The following is a 21,386-nucleotide window of genomic DNA, read 5'->3' as shown; positions in this document are numbered from 1 at the left end:
GAACATGATGCCAAGATGCATGAAACTGAAAACTGTGATTAAAAACCAACCAGGGTTATTCCAGCAAATATTAATTTCTGAACTTTTAAAAAGTTTATGAACATTAACTTGTTTGTTTTCTTTGCGTTATCTGAGGTCTGAAAGCTCTGCATCTTTTTTTTTTTGCTATTTCAGTCATTTCTCATTTTCTGCAAATAAATGCTCTAAATGACGCTCTAAATATTTTTATTTGGAATTTAGGAGAACATTTGTCTGTAGTTTATAGAATAAAACAACAATGTAAATTTTACTCAAACATAAACCTATAAATAATAGCAAAATCAGAGAAACTGATTCAGAAATTGAAATGCTCTCTTATTTTATTCCTTAAGAAAAAAAATCCCTCTAATCTTACATTTTTGTTTGTTTTTAAAACAAGTGAATATATCTGTATTATTAAAATACATATTTCTTTAAAAACAAACAAACCTACCATTTTATATGTATTTTTAAAACCAAATTATTTGGGAAAAATAAGTATGACATTTGTTATTTCTCAAATTGCTAAATATTTTCTGCTATATATCTTAAAATAATCAAGTTTATGTGCATTTATTCTTAAAAATAAGCAAAATAATAAATAAATAATAAATATTTTCAAAATAATACAATTTATTTGTATTTTTGATTCTTGAAATATTACAATATAAGACTTTATTTACATTATTATATTTTATACAAGCAAATGTATATGTTGAATGTTTTTAAAATAAGTGAGCTCATCTGTATTATTTAAATACATATTTCTTTTAAAACAAACAAAACTACCATTTTCATATGCATTTTTTTTTTTCAATATATTTAATTTCTTGAAAACAATAACACTAATGTTTGCTGTTTTTTCTTGAAATATGCTAAACTATCTGTATAAGTTCTTAAAACATTTTTTTGGATTTTGGATTCTTAAAACAAATTCTATTTAGATTATTATATTGTTATACAACATGTATGCTTGTTACTTATTTAATAAAATTAACAATCTGTTATGTTTAAGCAAAACTATTTGCATTATTTCTTAAAATAAGCACAATTATCTGACATTTCTCAAAATACCAAACATTTTAAGCTATATTTCTTAATATAGACAAAATTATCTTAGTTTTCTTCTTGCAATAAGCACAATATTCTATGTTATTTCTCAAAATTGCTAAATATATTTTAAAATAACAAAATGTATGTTCATTGTTTTAAATAAGCAAGATTATGTTTTTTTCAAAATACCAAACTTTTTTTTGTATTTCTTGGATATTTCTCAAAATGGCAAATATTTTCTGCTTTATTTCTTAAGCAAATTCGTGGCATTTCCCTAAAAATAAGTTACATATTCTACATTATTTATCATAATACTTTTTTAAATTATTATTTCCTAAAACAAGCTAAATTATCTGCATTTGTCTTAAATATAAGCAACATTTTCTGCATTATTTCTAAAAAAAAATCAAATATTTTCTGCAAATAGGCAAATTCGTCTGTATTATTTTCAAAATACCACTTATGTTCAGCATTATTTTTACAATTATTTTACAGAATTATTTAGAATTAATCAGACTTATCTGCTGAACAAATATATATGAACAGGCTAAATTATCTGCATTTATACTGAAAAATAAGCAAGATTAACCACATTATTTCTTAAAATGCCAAATATTTTTCTACATTATTTCTTAAAACGACCACAATTATCTTCATTATTTTTTTAAACAAGTTACATTATATATATATATATATATATATATGTATATATATATATATATATATATATATATATATATATATATATATATATATATATATATATATATATATATATTAGCAAAATAAGGTATAATAAGAAAACAAATACACAGACGGCAGAGTGACAACAGAAAAGGGAAGTTTATTTTGTGATCTGCAGAATTGAGTTGAAATAATCATTACATTCATATACAGGACATACCACTGAAATTTCAGAAAGAGAAACAGAAGCATTGTTTTATTGAAATCATATTTAGAGTTATGGCTTTGGGTTAAACTCTGATATGACTGAATCTTCTCTTAAAGCTCTGTATGGGAGACAGGTACTGAAGCGTTTCCAGGTTTCAGTAGATTTATGACTTCATTAATACTTCAGGAGATGTGTGTGTGTGTGTGTGTGTGTTTGTGTGTGTTTGTGTGTGTATGCATATACATGTGCATTTGTGTGTAGTGTTGCTAAACTGTAAAAACCCAGGCCTTATATTTACACCTACAGTACAGGGACCAGTGCAAAGTGGGGACCTATGCACTGCTGTAGGTGTTAATGTAATGCAGAGGGGTGTGCTTTTTGTTTTGTGTAGCTTTAAATATATACTTCTCTCCTGTTAATGAAACATACAGTATATAGTGGAAGGGTAAACATGTACAGATTACAGGTGCGAGATCGGTATATTACAGAGCGTTCAATAAATACACTGAAATAAATGATATATTAACAAGCTAAATTCTCCAAAATGTAGTTTAAATATCTGAAATGTCTCCTTTTTTCCTGATTATACTGCTTTCTAAGTTAATTTAGCTTATTTCTAACTTCTATTACTTGTTTTATGCAACTTTATTTACTAAAAACAATCTAATTTCATTGGCAGATAATTTGAAATGCTTGTTTCAAGAAATGTTTTGATAAACAAAACTACATGTTAATACAATGCTTAAACATTTCAGTAGATTTTCTGTATTATATATCGAAATACCAAATATTACCTGCATTATTTCTTAAATATGCTACATGTTCAGCATTCTTTCTTAAGAACTGTAAAAAACAAGCTAATTATTTTCCAGAACAATCAATTTTGTCACAATTTTTTTAAACTATTAAAATAAATTTCCACTTTGTTTTTTTTTTTTAATATGAAAACTGTTTGCAGAATTTTAAACAAGCAAACAATTCTGCATTAATTCATGTTATTCATATTTCTTAAAACAAGTACAAATTTTGTATTCTATTTTGATAATACACAGTAATACACATTAAACAATGTAAATCCAGTATATTTGCATTATAAGTTAAAATTATGCAAAATTATCTGCATTATGCATTAAAACAAGTACAGGTAAGTTAGAAATAAGTTACTTTAATAATAATAACAGTAATAATAATAATAATAATAATAATAATAATAATAATCTCAAAATGAGATATTTATTGATATTTACACTATAATTAAGAGGATTTTGCTTATTCAAATAATATTTTTATTTTATTTTGCAGTGTAAAGAGTTGTGCATTTTGGTATAGTTTACAAAATCCTACTCATCGCTCTACAGTATATATCTCGTTATCTTTACAGAAATAACCGTCCTGCACAAATTTGTGCCATGGCAAATGTTTTAAATTCATAGTGTAACTTACAATAATCAGAACATACAATAATAATACAAGCTTAGAACTATAATATTTAATAATTACTTAGGTTCCTATAGAGTTCTAATAATAAAGTGAAAGAGTTTTTACTGACGAACCTCTTCAGCATTCCTCACAATCAGCTTAAATATTCAAGAAATTCATTCAAACTAGATATGAGACGCGACTCGCCGACGCGACTCCTTTCGAAATAGCAAATAAACGTCAAAAATAAAACATTAAGTTACACAGGACAGTGCTTCAACAGAAAGGAGACGAAAAGCATAAATATATCTTCAGTTTTCAGAGGCTTCCACATACTACACTGGATTCAGTCGTGATTGGTCACAATCATAATCGCAATCTGTAGTGATCGATATGATTCGATGCGGACGCGGACGTACGTACATTCGTTCACGACACAGTGCTTTCTGGTTGGTTGGTTTGTTGTGATTGGTGTAGGAGGAATAGGAGGTGGGCGTGGCTACGAAAACACCTCACGATAACGATAATGCTGAGCACGTGGCTAAAAAAAAAGAACGTAAAGCTAGACCAGTTATATCAATTATATCACACCATTAGCAAATTAACGTTATTCACTACCTGCGTACGTGTGTTTGTGTGTTTATGTGTTTGTCTTTGTGTGTTTATGAGGACACGTACGCAGATAGTGGACAATTGTAAATGTATAGAATTAACGTTGTATAGCAACAATACCTACGTAAGCTAGATTTGAGTTTCAGATGTGTCAATATCTGCTGAAAAATGAACCCATTGATAAGACATCACTCGCTGTTTTCGTTGGAGGGCGCTACAATCAGACTTCATATACCCATTATAAAAATGCTAACGTCCCCAGATTACCGATTCTGCCCAGAAACTTTGTAAGCAAGATCTTATTTTCGTAAGCATTAACTGTCACAGTCCATGACATATATTATTAATATCCGTATGCATAATATTCATAATATTCCAACCGTCCAGATGTAGTGCCCTCAAAACATAAGCTAAAAAGTGGGTCAGCACACACACAACAACAACAACAACAACAACGACGATGATGACGATGAAATATTTTAAACCCAGGATGCTCGTGAGGTCCTCCGCCCATCAGGACCTGACAGTTGCGGCTGTTTTGGCTGTTTTAGAAGTTGAGCGTCTCCGACATCATCTTCCACCAATCCATAAGCTCCTCCTTCTCCTCCTCCTTCCGCTCCTCCAGAGACTCCAACTCAAAATCCAGCTGTGGAAAGAAATAGAAAAGAGACGTGAAACAGAGCATTTAATGACCTTAAAGGAGCTGGGTGCATATTCACAAAAAAAAAAAATCCAGAAAAGAAACATTCAATAAGAAAATACATTGGAGTAGCATGTTAATGATCTCAAGGGAGCTGGGTGCACATTCACAAAAAGAGAATCCAGCAAAAGAAGCATTCAATAAAGAATTACATTGGATGAGCATGTTAATGATCTCAAGGGAGCTGGGAGCACATTCACCAAAAAAAAAAAAAAACATTATTAGGAACACAATTCACCATAACAGATTGAGATTCTTCAGTGCCATAGCCTTTTTAAAAAAAGGTTATTACAAAAAAAAAAACATTACCTAAAGGTTATGAATTAATTTGTATTTTGTCAAGTAAAAAAAAGAGAAAATAGTCGTAAACAGAGCATTCTGGACTATCACAATAGATTTTCACACTTTTTTGTAAGTTCACACCCTTATCACCCCCTCTATTTTAACAAAGAGAGGCAGAAAATCCAAAAAAGAAACATTCAATCAAGAATTACATTGGAGTAGCATGATCTCAAGAGAGCTGGGAGCACATTCACAAAAAGAGAATCCAGAAAAGACGCAATGAATAAAGAAGTACATTGGATGAGCATGTTAATGATCTCAAGGGAGCTGGGAGCACATTCACTAAAAGAAAATGATTTGTAACACGCTTCACCATAATGGATTGTGATCATTCAGTATCATAACCTTTTTAAAAAGGTTAAACATTAAAAGCATGGTTGTGAATTCATGTGCGCTTGATAAATTAAAGCCAGTTATGTGCCCATGAGGCACACAAATTAGTCCTGTCCCTTTAGAAAAATACTTTTTATCTTATTTCAAAATGTGTATAAAAGAAACCAGTCACAAAATCAGTCTCTTCCATTTAAACATTTCAACCACCATGCAAGGCAAGACCAAAGAACATCCAATAAATATCCGGGACAACATTGTAGACCTGCCTACAAGACCATCAGCAAAAAGCTTGGTCAGTACGAGACCACTAGTAACTCGATGATTCGAACAATCAGTTGCAAGATCTTATTTTGTATTGCAAGGATGATTCTGAAAAAGGTGTGGTGTCGGCTTAGAATTACATGGTAGGAGCTTGTTAATGATCTCAAGGGAGCTGGGAGCACATTCAACACGAAAATCATTAGTAACACACTTTGCCGTGTCGTAATGGAAAAATTAAGATCATGTTCAAAGTGGCTCATCTAAAGTTTGCCAATTCAGAGGAGGCTTGGGAGAATTTTTGACATCATCTCAACCCATGATGTTTGGTTCGGAGGCAGAGAAAGGTCTTAGCCATAACTTAAGATCATGGATAAGCGAAGCCAGACTCCTGACCATAATCTCATAGAAAATCTGAGGGTACTCAAACTTTAAGTTGCCAGAGCGACGTCCTCGAAACCCTATAGAATTTGGAGATTTTTTCTGTAAAGAGGAGTGGAGCAAACCTGGTGACCTGGTCACAAGAAAAAGGTCGTAAGTCAAATTTTGCTTGGAGATCAAATACTTATTTCAATAATTAATTTCTAATAATACAAAAAAAAATAGGTTATGGAACTGAAGGATCTCAATCCATTACGGCGATGTGTGTAACAAGCTAATGATTTTCGTGTTGAATGTGCTCCCAGCTCCCTTGAGATCATTAACAAGCTCCCCCATTGGCCACTCCAGGATCTTAATGTGCTTCTTCTTAAGGCACTTCTTTGTTGCCTTGGCCATATGTTTTGGGTCATTATCATCCTGGAAGACCCATACATTAATTTCCACAAGCTTTACTGTACTGGCTGAGGCCATAAGATGGTCCTTCTCATTCAAGATTTTATAGTACATGGCCTCAGTCGTTAGCCCTCATCAGCCCTCATCAGTCTTGAATGTGCTTCCAGCTACCTTGAGATCATTAACAATGTCCTCCAATGCAACTCTTTATTGAATAGCATTAAAAATAATAGAATGATCCTTTTTTGGAGGGCGTCAACTTACAAAATCATTATTTTCCAGTATATATATATATATATATATATATATATATATATATATATATATATATATATATATATATATATTTTAAACAGCATGTTTGTATGTGTGTGTAAGGGTTGTACCCGAGTAGCAGTGGTGCTGGAGACGGCCACTTTCTTGATTACAGTCAGATATCCAGGAGCCGAAGCAGAAACTTTGTAGTTCCCGGGAGTCAATAAACGCCAGTAATCACCATCCTTAGCTGGACAGAGAAAGAGAGAAATATATATATATATATATATATATATATATATATATATATATATATATATATTGTTTCTTTGATTTCACACAATACCAGTCAAAAGTTTGGGCACAATTTCTCATTCAATTTTCTTCTTTACTTCGTCAACTAATATATTTTCTACATTGATGATTAATATTAAAGACAAGAAACAATTAAGGAACACACATGATATGGAATTACGTAGTAAATTAGTTAAAAGCTAAATGCTTTAATATAGTCTTTAATATTAAATTTACAATGTAAAAAAAAAAAAAATCAACAGCTCATTTCCTGTTGCACTAATACCTGAATCAGCCACACGATGGCAGCATTTACCTTCCAAAACAGGTAAATCTCTGATATTCTTCAATCTGAAGAGTGTACAGAGCTTTACATGACTATCTTAAATTATACATTAAATTATTAAAACCATTAATTATATATTGATACATTGAAGTATTTTTAGATTTGAGTATGCTGGCCATGGGTTCTGGGTTGCTTGCTTTCCGATTGTACTTTAATACACTAGTTAGTGTGGTAGTGTTAAATTTGGGACACAGCCTCTTATTCTTTACTAATTATAGTAACAGACACACTTCTAATGGTGGTGCACTATTGTTAATTGCAATAGTTAGTGTTGTAGTGTTTAATTTGGGACACAGCCTCTTATTCTTCACTTATTTCAGTAATGAACACACTTCTAATGGTGGTGCACTATTTTTAATTGCGCTAGTTAGTGTTGTAGTGTTAAATTTGGGACACAGCCTCTTATTCTTTGCTAATTACAGGAACAGACACACTTCTAATGGTGGTGCACTATTTTTAATTGCACTAGTTAGTGTTGTAGTGTTTAATTTGGGACACAGCCTCTTATTCTTCACTTATTTCAGTAATGAACACACTTCTAATGATGGTGCACTATTTTTAATTGCACTAGTTATTGTTGTAGTGTTTAATTTAGGACACAGCCTCTTATTCTTTACTAATTGAAGTAATAGACACACTTCTAATGATGGTGCACTATTTTTAATTGCACTAGTTATTGTTGTAGTGATTAATTTAGGACACAGCCTCTTATTCTTTACTAATTGAAGTAATAGACACACTTCTAATGGTGGTGCACTATTTTTAATTGCACTAGTTAGTGTTGTAGTGTTTAATTTGGGACACAACCTCTTATTCTTTACTGATTACAGTAATAGACACACTTCTAATGGTGGTGCACTATTTTTAATTGCACTAGTTATTGTTGTAGTGATTAATTTAGGACACAGCCTCTTATTCTTTACTAATTGAAGTAATAGACACACTTCTAATGGTGGTGCACTATTTTTAATTGCACTAGTTATTGTTGTAGTGATTAATTTAGGACACAGCCTCTTATTCTTTACTAATTGAAGTAATAGACACACTTCTAATGGTGGTGCACTATTTTTAATTGCACTAGTTAGTGTTGTAGTGTTTAATTTGGGACACAGCCTCTTATTCTTCACTTATTTCAGTAATGAACACACTTCTAATGATGGTGCACTATTTTTAATTGCACTAGTTATTGTTGTAGTGATTAATTTAGGACACAGCCTCTTATTCTTTACTAATTGAAGTAATAGACACACTTCTAATGGTGGTGCACTATTTTTAATTGCACTAGTTAGTGTTGTAGTGTTTAATTTGGGACACAACCTCTTATTCTTTACTGATTACAGTAATAGACACACTTCTAATGGTGGTGCACTATTTTTAATTGCACTAGTTATTGTTGTAGTGATTAATTTAGGACACAGCCTCTTATTCTTTACTAATTGAAGTAATAGACACACTTCTAATGGTGGTGCACTATTTTTAATTGCACTAGTTAGTGTTGTAGTGTTTAATTTGGGACACAGCCTCTTATTCTTTACTGATTACAGTAAGACACACTTCTAATGGTGGTGCACTATTTTTAATACATTAGTTAGTGTTGTAGTGTGTAATTTGGGACACAGCCTCTTATTCTTTACAGATTACAGTAATAGACACACTTCTAATGGTGGTGCACTATTTTTAAATGCACTAGTTAGTGTTGTGTTAAATTTGGGACACAGCCTCTTATTCTTTACTAATTGAAGTAATAGACACACTTCTAATGGTGGTGCACTATTTTTAATTGCACTAGTTAGTGTTGTAGTGTTAAATTTGGGACACAGCCTCTTATTCTTTACTGATTACAGTAACAGACACACTTCTAATGGTGGTGCACTACTTTTAACAAACTATTTAGTGTGGTAGTGTGCGGTTTGAGGCCTTGACCCATATCTGGTTGGCATGCAGCCATTTTTGTGATGCATAGAAGAAAATCTTTTTCATGATTAATGATGTTGACGAAGTAATTTACGTAGATTATGTTGATTACGTCAACAAATAGCAACAGTCCAAAATTTTAATTCAGTAATATTCATGAATGTTTCAATTCAGGTCATTCGAACCATTTTAATTTGTCCTCATGACATTTAAAAAAATATATACAAAAAGCTAAAAAATGGAACTGAAAGGTTTGGATATGTAATCGACAGAGGTGGAAAAAGTACTGAAAATTTGTAATTAAGTAAAAGTACCTTTACTTTGCTAAAATTCTACTCAAGTAAAAGTAAAAGTACCCATCTAAAAATCTACTCGAGTAAAAGTAAAAAAGTACTTAAAAATGTACTTTAAATAAAAATTACATAGTTACTTTTCATCATTTGATGTAAAAAAGTAAAAACATTTTCAAGAACAAGTGGCATAGGTTTCTATGATCCATTTTTTTTTCTTTACTGTTAACAAGTTAAAAAGTTATGGTAATATAGGTGACTATAAACCGTATTTTTATAGTTTTATAGTTTTAACTTGTCATTGCTTTGCTTTAACTGCTCTTTTCATGTTTTTTATAACATTCAAGCAGATTGTTTAATGTTTCCAATAAAAACTTATAGAAATATCATTAAAAACATGAAATCATACAAAAACGAAAGTTGGTCGGCACATGCGCAGGGGCGTAAAGAAGGGTAGCATAACTCGACAGAACACCGGTTCCCCCAAGCACAGCTGATTCACAGAGCGTCTCTCCCGCTAACCGTAATAATAAACACTGCATGGAGAAGTTCAGCTGCGCTGCCATGGAGAACAAAACTCAATTTCATTTCATTTTTTACTCAGTAATTGGAAGTTTTCCAATGTAAAGAAGTAAATTACTTGTGTCCAAATGTACTTGAGTAAAAGTAAAATTACCTATTTTGAAAACTACTTAAAAAATTACAAATTACTCATAAAATACTCAATTACAGCAATGTGAGTAAATGTAATCTGTTACTTTCCACCTCGGGTTATCGTATAAAAATACGTGAACACACTTAACCTGTGGTTAAATCATGGTCGATGCCCTCCACAGAAACAGAGGCATTGGAGATGGGATTGCCCTGAAGGTCACGAACAAAACCTGCAACTCCACGATGAACCTGGAGGAGAACACACACACACACACACACATTAATATACTACAACCACATAAAGCCCTTTAAAACAACTAACTGCAGTTGAACGCAGGATGAAGCCGAAATCAGCACCCCCAGCCAGGAAAAGCACCCCCTCTCGTCTTACATTCTATTGAATTCATTGTATTACTATTACTAACATTATTATAATAACTGTTATTACCATTGTTATTATTATTATTAACACTAGTATTTGTAGTACTTGTATGCAAGTGTGTTTGCATGTACGGAATATGTGTGTATGGGTTTGGGTATACATGCATGTGTGCGTGTGTATTAATTCATGGATATACATATAATGCGTATTTATGGTAACACTTTATTTTAAGGAACACAAATAAGGCCGCTTATTAAGGTTTTATTATTTGCTAAACAAAGCCCCAATTAGACATTTGTAAATGATTTATTCACTACTTATTAGGGGCTTTATTCTGCGTAAGTGTTAGTGGTGCTTAATTAGGGGTCTGTTAATTGGAAATGATTAATAACGGCTGTATTAGTTCTTATAATGCACAATAAACAGTTATGTCAGCACCCTGTTACGCAGATTATTAAGCATTAACTATTAGCTTATTCAACATGTTATTAGTGTATAATTGGCAGCAGTTTGGCAGCATGTGAGTTTGGTAAGGTTATGGCTGTGCTGGAGTTTATTGAGTTAATATAGGGTTATTAAGTCATTAATAGACCAAGATGTGCACAATCTTCTAAAATGAGGTTCTGCTCATCACTAATTAGACACTAAAAAGAATAAATACTGAATAAATCATTTACAAATGTCTGATTAAGGCTTTATTAAGCAAATAACAAGAGATTAATAAGCGCCTAGTTTGTGTTCCTTAAAATAAAGTGTTACCGTATTTATTAATATGTCACACTTGGCTCAGTTCGTGTGGGTTAAAACAAAAAGGTTTTGAGGATTTTTAATTTTTTGAGGAAAATTAATAAACAAATGAAAGAAAGAAAGAAAGAAAGAAAGAAAGAAAGAAAGAAAGAAAGAAATAATACAGAATACTTGAGCACCCACTAACCTGCTCTAAGTAGTTGATGAGGGAGTTGCGGTTCTGGTCCCAGTACATTTTGAGGGTGTTCTCTGGAGGAAACTTGTCGCAGCTCAGCTCCAGCGTGATCTCGAAACAGTTACTGCTCAGATAGTTGAAGTCCTGCATGCCTGAGAGAAAAGAGAGAAAGAGAGAAAGAAAGAAAGAGAGAGAGAGAGAGAGAGTCATTAGATGTGATCTGCTGAATCACCCCCACATCTAGTGATTTCAAGTGAGTATAGTGTGATTTATATAGCTTTGGAAAAAATTGGGACACCATTAGTCTCTTAAGAGAATCAATTTGTCTGATTTTGCTATTTATAGGTTTATGTTTGAGTAAAATGAACATTGTTGTTTTATTCTATAAACTACAGACAACATTTCTCCCAAATTTTAAAAATAAACATATTGTGATTTAGAGCATTTCTTTGCAGAAAATGAGAAATGGCTGAAATAACAACAACAAAAAAAAAAGCTTTCAGACCTCAAATAATGCAAAAAAAAAAAAAAAAAAAACAAGTTCATATTCATAAAGTTTTAAGAGTTCAGAATAGAGTTCAATATTTGGTGGAATAACTCTGGTTTTTAATCACAGTTTTTTTTCATGCAGCTTGGCATCATGTTCTCCTCCTCCACCAGTCTTACACACTGCTTTTGGATAACTTTATGCCTTTACTCCTGGTGCAAAAGAGCTGTATGTGTTAGTTACATGTACAGTTGTACATGTAATTAGATACAATACTCTAGTATAAAACTGTTATACTATACTGTTGTTTATGTAATCTGATCTGTGAATCTTTTGAAACGTTCTAGATTTTTTGCACTAAAGTCCTAAAAGTAGATAAAGGAAATCCAGTTAAACAAATATGACAACAATATTATACTTGCTTATTTATTTATTTATTTATTTATTGAGGAAAACTGATCTAATATTACACACATTAGCATTAGTTCATTTTAAAGGTGAAATTAAAGTCAGGTGTTTTCAATGGGATTATTGGAATGACAATCAGGTGTGAGTGGGCGGAGCCTGTTCTATTTAAAGACCATGGAATCTGTCAAAGTCTGCTGTTCACAAAACATGTTTGAGGAATTGTATCATGGCATGAACAAAGGAAACTTCTGAGGACCTCAGAAAAAGAGTTGTTGATGCCCTTGTTTCAAAACCATCTCTAAAGAGTTTGGACTCCACCAATCAATCCACACAGACAGATTACAGTGTAGAAATGGAGGAAATCCAATTTCAACCATCGTTACCCTCTTCAGGAGGAGTGGCCGACCAATAAAGATCCAAGATCACTCCAAGGGCAAAACGTGTAATAGTCAACAAGGTCTCAAAGGACCCCAGTGTAACTTCTAAGCAACCGAAGGCCTCTCTTTCTCACATTAGCTAATGTTAATGTTCATGAGTCCACCATCATGGCAGGGTTGAAAGAAGAAACCATGTGAACAAGCCAGAAGACTATTAGAAGAATGTTTTGTGGATGGATGAGACCAAACTAGAACATTTGGTTTTAACCCTTTGAACTCTAGGCTGTTTTGGTTTTGGTGTTTTTTCTCCGTTTTTTTGTCAGTTCCTCTTTTTTTTCAGGTCTTTTAACACAGTAATTATATCAGACTGTCCCATGAGCCATGAGCTCTTTTACTCCAGAAGTCATACGGCTGCTCAAAAATATAATCATTTAATTTAATTCATATAAAAGGAAGCAGAATTGCTATATTTTCCTGGAACTGATCATGTTTTACTCAAACTTTTACCAAGTTCCTGTGTTTTTTTTTACTTATTTTTGAATGTATAGACTTTAAATATATTCACACCTAAGATATATTTTTTTAAATAGTTAGATTAGAGTTTCTATGAGTTGAAAGCTTAAGAATATTGATGATATTGAGTTCATTACATGGTTTATAAATTATTACTTTGATAAAATACATGGAGAAACAGCATCAGGCGGAGTTATTTTTCTTGATAATCAATAATCACACCTCTAGGAAACATGTCGATTATTAAAAACCTGACACTCTGAAGGCCTATGCCTTTCAGTATTTTGATCAAGACACACAAAGAAACACTTTTTTAGTATAAATAAATAAAAACGTGCAAAATAACTACTTAGTAAAAATGTGTAAGTAAAATAAAAAAAAATATATATAAAGTAGTGCGCACACAATACCTAGCTTTAGTTTGAGTAAAGAAGGTAGTTTCAATCTTTTTCTGTGGACACTTTTGAGTCGTTTACTGATATTATTTGGTTTGAAACATCATATAAATATGTTTGAAGCACTAAAGGTAAATAATATTGGTTGGGGAAGGAGATCTCACTACTTTTTTTAGGTGTTTTTCTCAATGGGTTTCTTGTAGATTTATCTTTACCACACTGGGATGTCATCACTATGTTTAGAAAGAGTAAGCTCCGCCCTTTCTAACCGTATATGGATTATGTTTATGTGTGAAGGGATTCCTGAGTAATTAAGCTGAGAACACAAGGTGCGATTTTGGACGGAAAATCCGTCCGTAGGGTTCGAAGGGGTTAAACAAAAAGCATTATGTTTGGAAAAAGGAAAACACTGCATTCTAGCATAAGAACCTTATCCCATTTGTGAAACTTGGTGGTGGTAGTATCATGGTTTGGGCATGTTTTGGTTCAGGAAGCCTTGCCTTCATTGGTGGAACAATGTATTCTAAAGATTATATCAGAGAAATCTAAAGGAAAATGTCAGGACATCTGTTTATGAATTGAATTTCAATTGAAGTTGGGTCTTGCAACAAGACAACGACCCTAATCCAATGGAAATGTTGTGGAAGGACCTGAAGTAAACAGTTAATGTGAGGAAACCCATCAACATTCCAGATCTAAAGCTGTTTTATACAGAAGAATGGGCTAAAGTTCCTTCAAGCCAGTGGGCAAGACTGATCAACAGTTATCAGAAACCTTTTCCAATCAAAAATATGTAATATTGGATCATTTTCCTCAATAAATAAATGACCAAGTATAATATTTTATGTCTCATTTGTTTAACTAGGTTCTCTTTATCTACTGTTAGGACTTTTGGGGTCTTGCTGGCGCATCTGTGACCAAGACAGCAAGTCTTTGTGATGCATCAAGAGCCACGGTATCCAGGGTAATGTCAGCATACCACCAAGAACGACCGACCACATCCAACAGGATTAACTGTGGACGCTGAAAGAGGAAGCTGTCTGAAAGGGATGTATCCAAATGATTGTATCCAAAAAACATAAAACCACGGCTGATCAAATCACGGCAGAATTCAACGTGCACCTCAACTCTCCTGTTTCCACCAGAACTGTCCGTCACCACTATAACTTATTGTGCTCTAAAACCAGGTGTTTCAGTTTAATTGTCCAACCCCTGTAGATGAAAAAATAATATTAAGGCCGTACCTCCAGGCACGCTGTACCAGGCCCCTCCGTTAGTGATACCCTCTTTAAAACTGGAGTCGTCGTCATTCTTGCGGCAGGGCGCCCTCTTGGGGTCCGACATCACAGGGTTGTAGACGGAGTACGCCTTGGCCAAACTCTTAAACACCATGTCGTCAGGGCTGGCACTGTACTCATGGGTGGAGCCTGAAAGCAATAAGATTTTTTTAATGCAGTGTCAATATACAAAACAAAAATAATGACTACAGTACCAGAGAAAAGTGTTTTTTCCTACATTGTAAATGAATTCTGAAGTGATTCAGACTATGAAGGAGCGCATAAGGAATCATGTAATAACAAACCAAAAAATACTCTGTGAAGAAGCATTAAGGTGCTCTTAACTTTTAGCGCTTTCTGATGAACTTATCCTGTGCAACAGACGGACCTGATTAGTGCCAGTTTCATCATTCAACATTTTTGATGGTCGTTTTTGATAATAGTAATAGTTGATAGTAACGTCGCCAACATGGACAATGCAATGCTAGTAATATTTGATAAGCCCCGCTCTGATGTTGTGATGTCGGACAAGCCTGGGCATCATCATTGCTAACTTAGCGCCTTAGCGGCACTGCATGAGCCTGGTTGCTGACAAAGCTAACGCTGTGTTAGTAATGTTGGATGAGCCCAGTTGCCAGCATTACCAGGGCTTTAGAGTGCGACCAATTTGGTGGCACATGCAACCTAATTTGTCAATGGTGCTCTAAAAAAAATTAGAGGTCCCACCGCTGCGAGCAGCCATTCGAGATAAAAAAGTCTCTGCACCACTACAAACCATGTGAGTGCATTGTCTCCTCTGGTTGGTCATTATTTAGGCAATTCTTTTTATCATCACCACCAACAGCCACAACAATACTAACAAAATTAACAACTGAAATTATTTATATGCAATTATAAAAAACTGTATTTTTCACACTATAAGGCACACTTTCCCAAAAAGCATCTTATAATCGCATTTTATAATCCAGTGCTACTTATGTATGAATTTTAGCAGTCAGGTATTAAAGACTGAAGTACAGAGTTATACAGGAGTTAGAGTTTAGTTCAGTTTAGTTCTCAAGCACCAGGGCAGAAGCAGTACTATCATTAGCATTGGGCCTGTAGCCTGCTGTTAAACTTGGCTAGCACTGCTGGAGCAGCATTAGCACAAGTTCTTTTGTCGTTCAGAGGCGAGTATTATTGGCCTGTAGATTAATACTAAGCTCTGGTAGAACTGCCGGAGCAGCATTAGCATTTGCCGCTAACCACGCTAAATGCAAGCTTTTTCTCTGTTCAAAGAATTAAGTAATTATCGCCCAGTAGCCTGCTGCTAACCTCGGCTAGCACTGCTGGAGCAGCATTAGCATCACCCACTAACTGCACTACTGCACTAAGCACTAGTTCTTTTAGTATTCAGAGGTGAGTATTATTGGGCTGTAGCCTGCTGCTTACCCCAGCTAGCACTGCTGGAGCAGCATTAGCATAAGGCGCTAACCTCGCTAAGTCAGAGGTGAGCATATCGGCCTGTAGTCTGCGCATTTACCGTGTTAAAACAAGCTACAGGGACGAAACGCTAGCTAGCTACAGTGCATTTATAAGCCCTCGGCCTGTCACAATAATTGCAATAGCGATCTATCGTACAATAAATGAACATGACCTCAATCATTTTTGATAATCGTGATATCGTCTATTGGGATTATTTGTATAATTGTTCACATATATAAGAGTAAACAGTATTTTAGCCAGTCATGCTTCAATAACTCCTTTGACTCCATATACACAGAGTAAAAAAAAAAAAAAAAAAATATATATATATATATATATATATATATATATATATATATATATACACACACACACAGTTCTCCATTTAGCATTTAGTTAGCAAGTATGCTTTTCATGCAACTCCTTTCCTGATTTCCTGATTCAGAAACACTAAGCGAATGAAAACGGTACATCACGGCCTTAGTAACCATTTTTAGACGTAACACCCACCCCTAACTGTGTACCCTCACACACACAGCCACAGATAAACACACTCCACTTGCTGTCACATCTGCTACTCCAGTCCTTCAATTAGCCGTTCTTTCCTTTTTTCCACGGTTCCTCTGCTGCTCTTAAAGCCTCCATCATCTCCTTTTACTGGGGCTCGTAAACCGGACCATTAAACAGGTGTTGTTTTTTGGAACTGGGCAGGGAACACTTAACAAGACCACATGTACTTTAAAGGAGTCCTTCCGCTGTTCTTTGTGAAATACTGTAGGTCTCTCTGAGTTGTACATATGATGCTGCACATGAAACAGTTCTTTAACCTCCATTGTCTGCAGTAGCTAAGAAAAGAAAAGCCTCAGAAAAACGAGTACAATTGAGATAGGTAGGTGTATATATTTAATACAGTTCTGTTTACACTAGTTAAAAGTAAAAATCCACCCCAGGGTTTTGTTCCAACTGCCTGGGTGGCTTTGCTGCGTCTCAGTTAACAAAACCCGGGGGTGGATTTTTACTTTCTGGACCTGGACTACCCACCTCTATGTGTAAGTAACTATAGGTTTAAATAGGATCTCCGGTGGATTTTGTGTTTTACAGAGACTCTAAGACTGGGTCAGTGGCTGAGACTGCACTCATCAGGGCATGTTGTAAAGTAACATGTGGCATTTCCAGCTGTTGTCCATCTCGCTGCCTCCTGGCGTCACAGTGCTGTTAGCCAATCAGAGGTGATATGGTTGCATGTATGAATATTCATGAGCAAGAGGCAAAACCTGTCTTTCTTTAGAGACCACTAATCCAGTGAATTAAAACAGGGTTTTAAAGAAACACCAAAGCACTTCTTTTTTTTCTCTCACAAAAACCAGCTCACATGGTATTCATGTATCCTAGTGACCACAACTAGACATAAAATAAAATTTAAATAAATGAAAAAATGGAATTAGAGCTTTAACACGCCAAGTTTGAACGTCTTAAGACGGCAAAGTGTGCCGTGTTAACAAGGAACTTTTGTTTGAAAAGAAAAACAAAAAATCTAAAAATATATATATAAAATTAACTAAAATATTTATTGTTTTATCTCCGTTTTTTTTGTAAGAAGCCTGTGTTCAACATTTTTATTTTATATTTGATACTGACCTTTATATTTCACAAACCATTGCTAAACATGATTTTAAAAAGTGTCCTAAATCACATAAAATTAGACTACAGTCCTACTGTATATACTCACCTCTGAATGGCGAAAGAGTTAGCGCTTAGCGCATGGTTAGCGCCTAATGCTAATACTGCTCCAGTCTTGCTCGTTACAACCTGACTGGTAAAATTTATACATGAGGGGCACCGGATTATAAGACACACTGACAATTTTTGGGAGAAGAAAAAATATAGTGCAAAAAATACAGTAGTTAAATTTCAGCAGTTAGGTTGCTGAACTTTAGCGCTCCACTGCTATATCTATAGCTATATCTATATTTGTATCGGGGACTTAAAGGTTCTGTCCAAATTCTTAAAGGGGAGGATTTCACCTCTTCCTCTTGTAGTGTACTCAAAAGGTTACACTCAAAAACAAAGGGTAGGGGTGCAAAAAAAATAAATAAATAAATAAGAAAGAGGATTGGTCCTAAATGTTCTGAATCTTCAGAATAGAACAGCAATCCAACACTTCCATCTGGATTCTACTATTTTTTTTACCGTGGATTTCACTTCCTGTGTTCCTGTGTCATGAGTGTTATTAGTGTTATGAGTGTTATATCTCACCACTGCGGGTTTCATCGTACGGGTAGTTGGCCACCACGTCTCCTCCGTGAAGGTTGGCGGACAACACGAACGGAATGTCCATGATCCAGTGAATCACCGCCTTCGTCTCGGGGGCGAGCTGCAGATGTCATAAAAAAAAACACACAGATGAGCTTTAATAATAATAATAATAATAATAATAACAACAATCGCTAATAAGAAGATATTTCTTCTCAAAACCTTCTCAATGCTGTTTTCACGCAAAGAATCTGATACTTTCATGACAAAAATGTTAGCTAATGTCTGACCTACATAAAGGCCCAATCCCCTTTCTCTTTTGTACCCCTATTCCTTGTTTTTGAGGTGAAATCCTTCCCCTAAGAAATGGGACAACCCTTTAATATAGCAGTGGCGCGCTAAAGTTCAGCAACCTAACTGCTGAAATTTAACTACTGTATTTTTCACACTATATTTTTTATCTTATAATCCGGTGCGCCTCATGTATGAATTTTACCAGTCAGGTTGTAACGAGCAAGACTGGAGCAGTATTAGCATTAGCCGCTAACCATGCGCTAAGCAGCTAACCATGCGCTAAAGCTCTTAACTTTAAGGCGTTATCAATTAACTATATTAATATTATTGTCACTTCCTTAATTCCTCTGTGACGTGTAGCTAAAATTAGCTTTATTAGCTTTTATTTTATTTTTCTGTTCCACCTTCAATACTGCAGCCTCTGCCGTCTGTTGCACTATTTAAGGTGGAAAGGGAAAGTTAGCAAGCTAGCTTGTTACTGAGACAAAGCACTAGCGATTTCTTAGGCTTGTTGTAAAGAAAATGCCCATAAAACATTGAAACTACCATATTTTTCAGGATATAAAGTGCACTTAAAATCGTTTAATTGTCCTTAAAATCTGGTGCACCTTATGTATGAATTTTAACAGTCAGGTATTAAGGAGCAGTAAAGTCACTCTGCTGAAGTACAGCTTTATACAGGAGTTTCAGTTTAGTTCTCCAGCACTCAGAATGGAGAAGTATTAGCATTAGCCGCTAACCACGGTAAGCGCTAGCACTTTTGCCGTCCAGAGATGAGTATTATCTGACTGTAGCCTGCTGCTAACCGCACACAGCACTGCTGAAGCAGTATTAGCATTAGCCGCTAACTTAGCTGAGAGCTAGTTTTTTAGAGCTTTTTTGCTGTTCAGAGTTGAGTATATCGCATGTTAAAACAAGCTACATGAGACGAACGGCTAGCTAATATCACCCTGGGTCACCGGAAAACACTCAGGGTTCCTCAGTATAGCGCTGTCGGGCACTTGCGGTTAGCCGCTAATGCTAATGCACTAGCTTTAGTGAATCTAAGCTTACTGTAAATAAACAGAAGCACTTTACTCACCCAAATAAACAGTTTTCAGGAGAAAACTCTTTTTTAAAGAGTCACAGTTTTGTTTACTTAGCTTAGCTTAGCTTTACAGGTTTTGCCACACCTGCTGAATTTAGAAGAAAAACATGGCGGCACCACTGTTCCTACTACTAGTTACTAGTTACTAGTGTCACATAAAATGTGCTTTATAATCCAGTGTGCCTTATAGTAAGAAAAACATGGTAATTTTAGGGCTTTATTAGCTTTTGTTTTATTTTTCTGTTCCACCTTAAATACTGCAGCCTCTGCCATCTGTTGCACTATTTAAGGTGGAAAGTTAGCAAGCTAGCTAGATACTGAGACAAAGTACTAGCGATTTTTTAGGCTTCTTTTAAAGAAAAAAACCTATAAAACATTGAAACTACCATATTTTTCAGACTATAAAGCGCACTTAAAATCCTTAAATTTTCCTTAAAATCTGGTGCAGCTATGTATGAATTTTAACAGTCAGGTATTAAGGAGCAGTAAAGCCACTCCACTGAAATAAAGAGTTATACAGGAGTTTCAGTTTAGTTTAGAGACTGGAGCAGCATTAGCAATAGCCACGCTAAGCGCTAGCTCGGCCTGTAGTCTGCATGTTTACCGTGTTAATAAAACAAGCTGTGGGAGCTAAACAGCAAGCTAATATTGCCCTAGCTTATTAAAAAACACTCAATGTTACTCAGTGTAGTATTGTCGGGCACTAGCAGTTCGTTGCTAATGCTAATGCTAATGCTTCAGCCTTAGTGCTGGAGAAATTCGGAAATCTAGGCTTACCGTAAATAAACAGAAGAGCTTTACTCACCCAAATAAACAGAGTTTTCAGGACAGAAATCTGTCTAGATTAACATCCAAGGCTCGTTTGACTCCACAAGAAAGTCTTTTTTAATTACTACAGTTTTGTTTACTTAGCTTAGCTTAGCTTTACTTAGTTAGCTACCCCCACCACCATCCAAGTTCCTTATAGTGTCTCTTAAAATGCGCCTTATAATCCAGTGCGTTTTATGTAATATAAAAAAATAAATAAAAAAAATAACAGAAAATAGACGTTTATTGATAGTGCGCCTTATAATCCCTTGTGCCTTAGTACATAGTACAAAAAATACGGTACAGATTAAATTATGGTAATTAGTGGTTATCATCATTTTTAACAAGGAAAATAATACAGATTTTTTTTTTTTTTACAATGGGCTTAATAAGTAAAATCATTATTTAAAAAGTGCTTTTTTATATTTACTCATGTTAAATTTGTGTGATATTCAAGTATATATAATCAGGAAAATGTAAGTATGACAAAAAAGCAAAATAACAACAACAAAATAAATCTGTAGGGGTGGCAAACACTTTTTCATGCCACTGTAGATTTAATATGA

The 21,386-nt window shown here is 34.2% G+C and overlaps 1 protein-coding gene across 1 annotated transcript in view; it reads right to left on the bottom strand.

Moving 5' to 3' along the window:
• Positions 1-1,895: 1,895 nt before the first annotated feature.
• The window catches only part of cpe (carboxypeptidase E), a 46,867-nt gene continuing 27,376 nt past the window's right edge, over positions 1,896-21,386 (bottom strand). The window contains exons 4-9 of the mRNA XM_022681782.2: positions 18,636-18,753; positions 14,883-15,065; positions 11,471-11,610; positions 10,304-10,403; positions 6,788-6,906; positions 1,896-4,640 (exon numbers count right to left, since the gene is read on the bottom strand). Coding sequence (XP_022537503.2) covers positions 4,542-4,640; positions 6,788-6,906; positions 10,304-10,403; positions 11,471-11,610; positions 14,883-15,065; positions 18,636-18,753 — 759 coding nt within the window. The 3' untranslated portion in view covers positions 1,896-4,541. The remainder of the gene's footprint in view (positions 4,641-6,787; positions 6,907-10,303; positions 10,404-11,470; positions 11,611-14,882; positions 15,066-18,635; positions 18,754-21,386) is intronic.

This window comes from Astyanax mexicanus, chromosome 25 (genome assembly GCF_023375975.1).
Source record: "Astyanax mexicanus isolate ESR-SI-001 chromosome 25, AstMex3_surface, whole genome shotgun sequence".
Taxonomy (NCBI): Eukaryota; Metazoa; Chordata; class Actinopteri; order Characiformes; family Acestrorhamphidae; genus Astyanax; species Astyanax mexicanus.
Note: the sequence above shows the minus strand (reverse complement) of the source record. Positions and strands in the feature narration are given on the sequence as shown.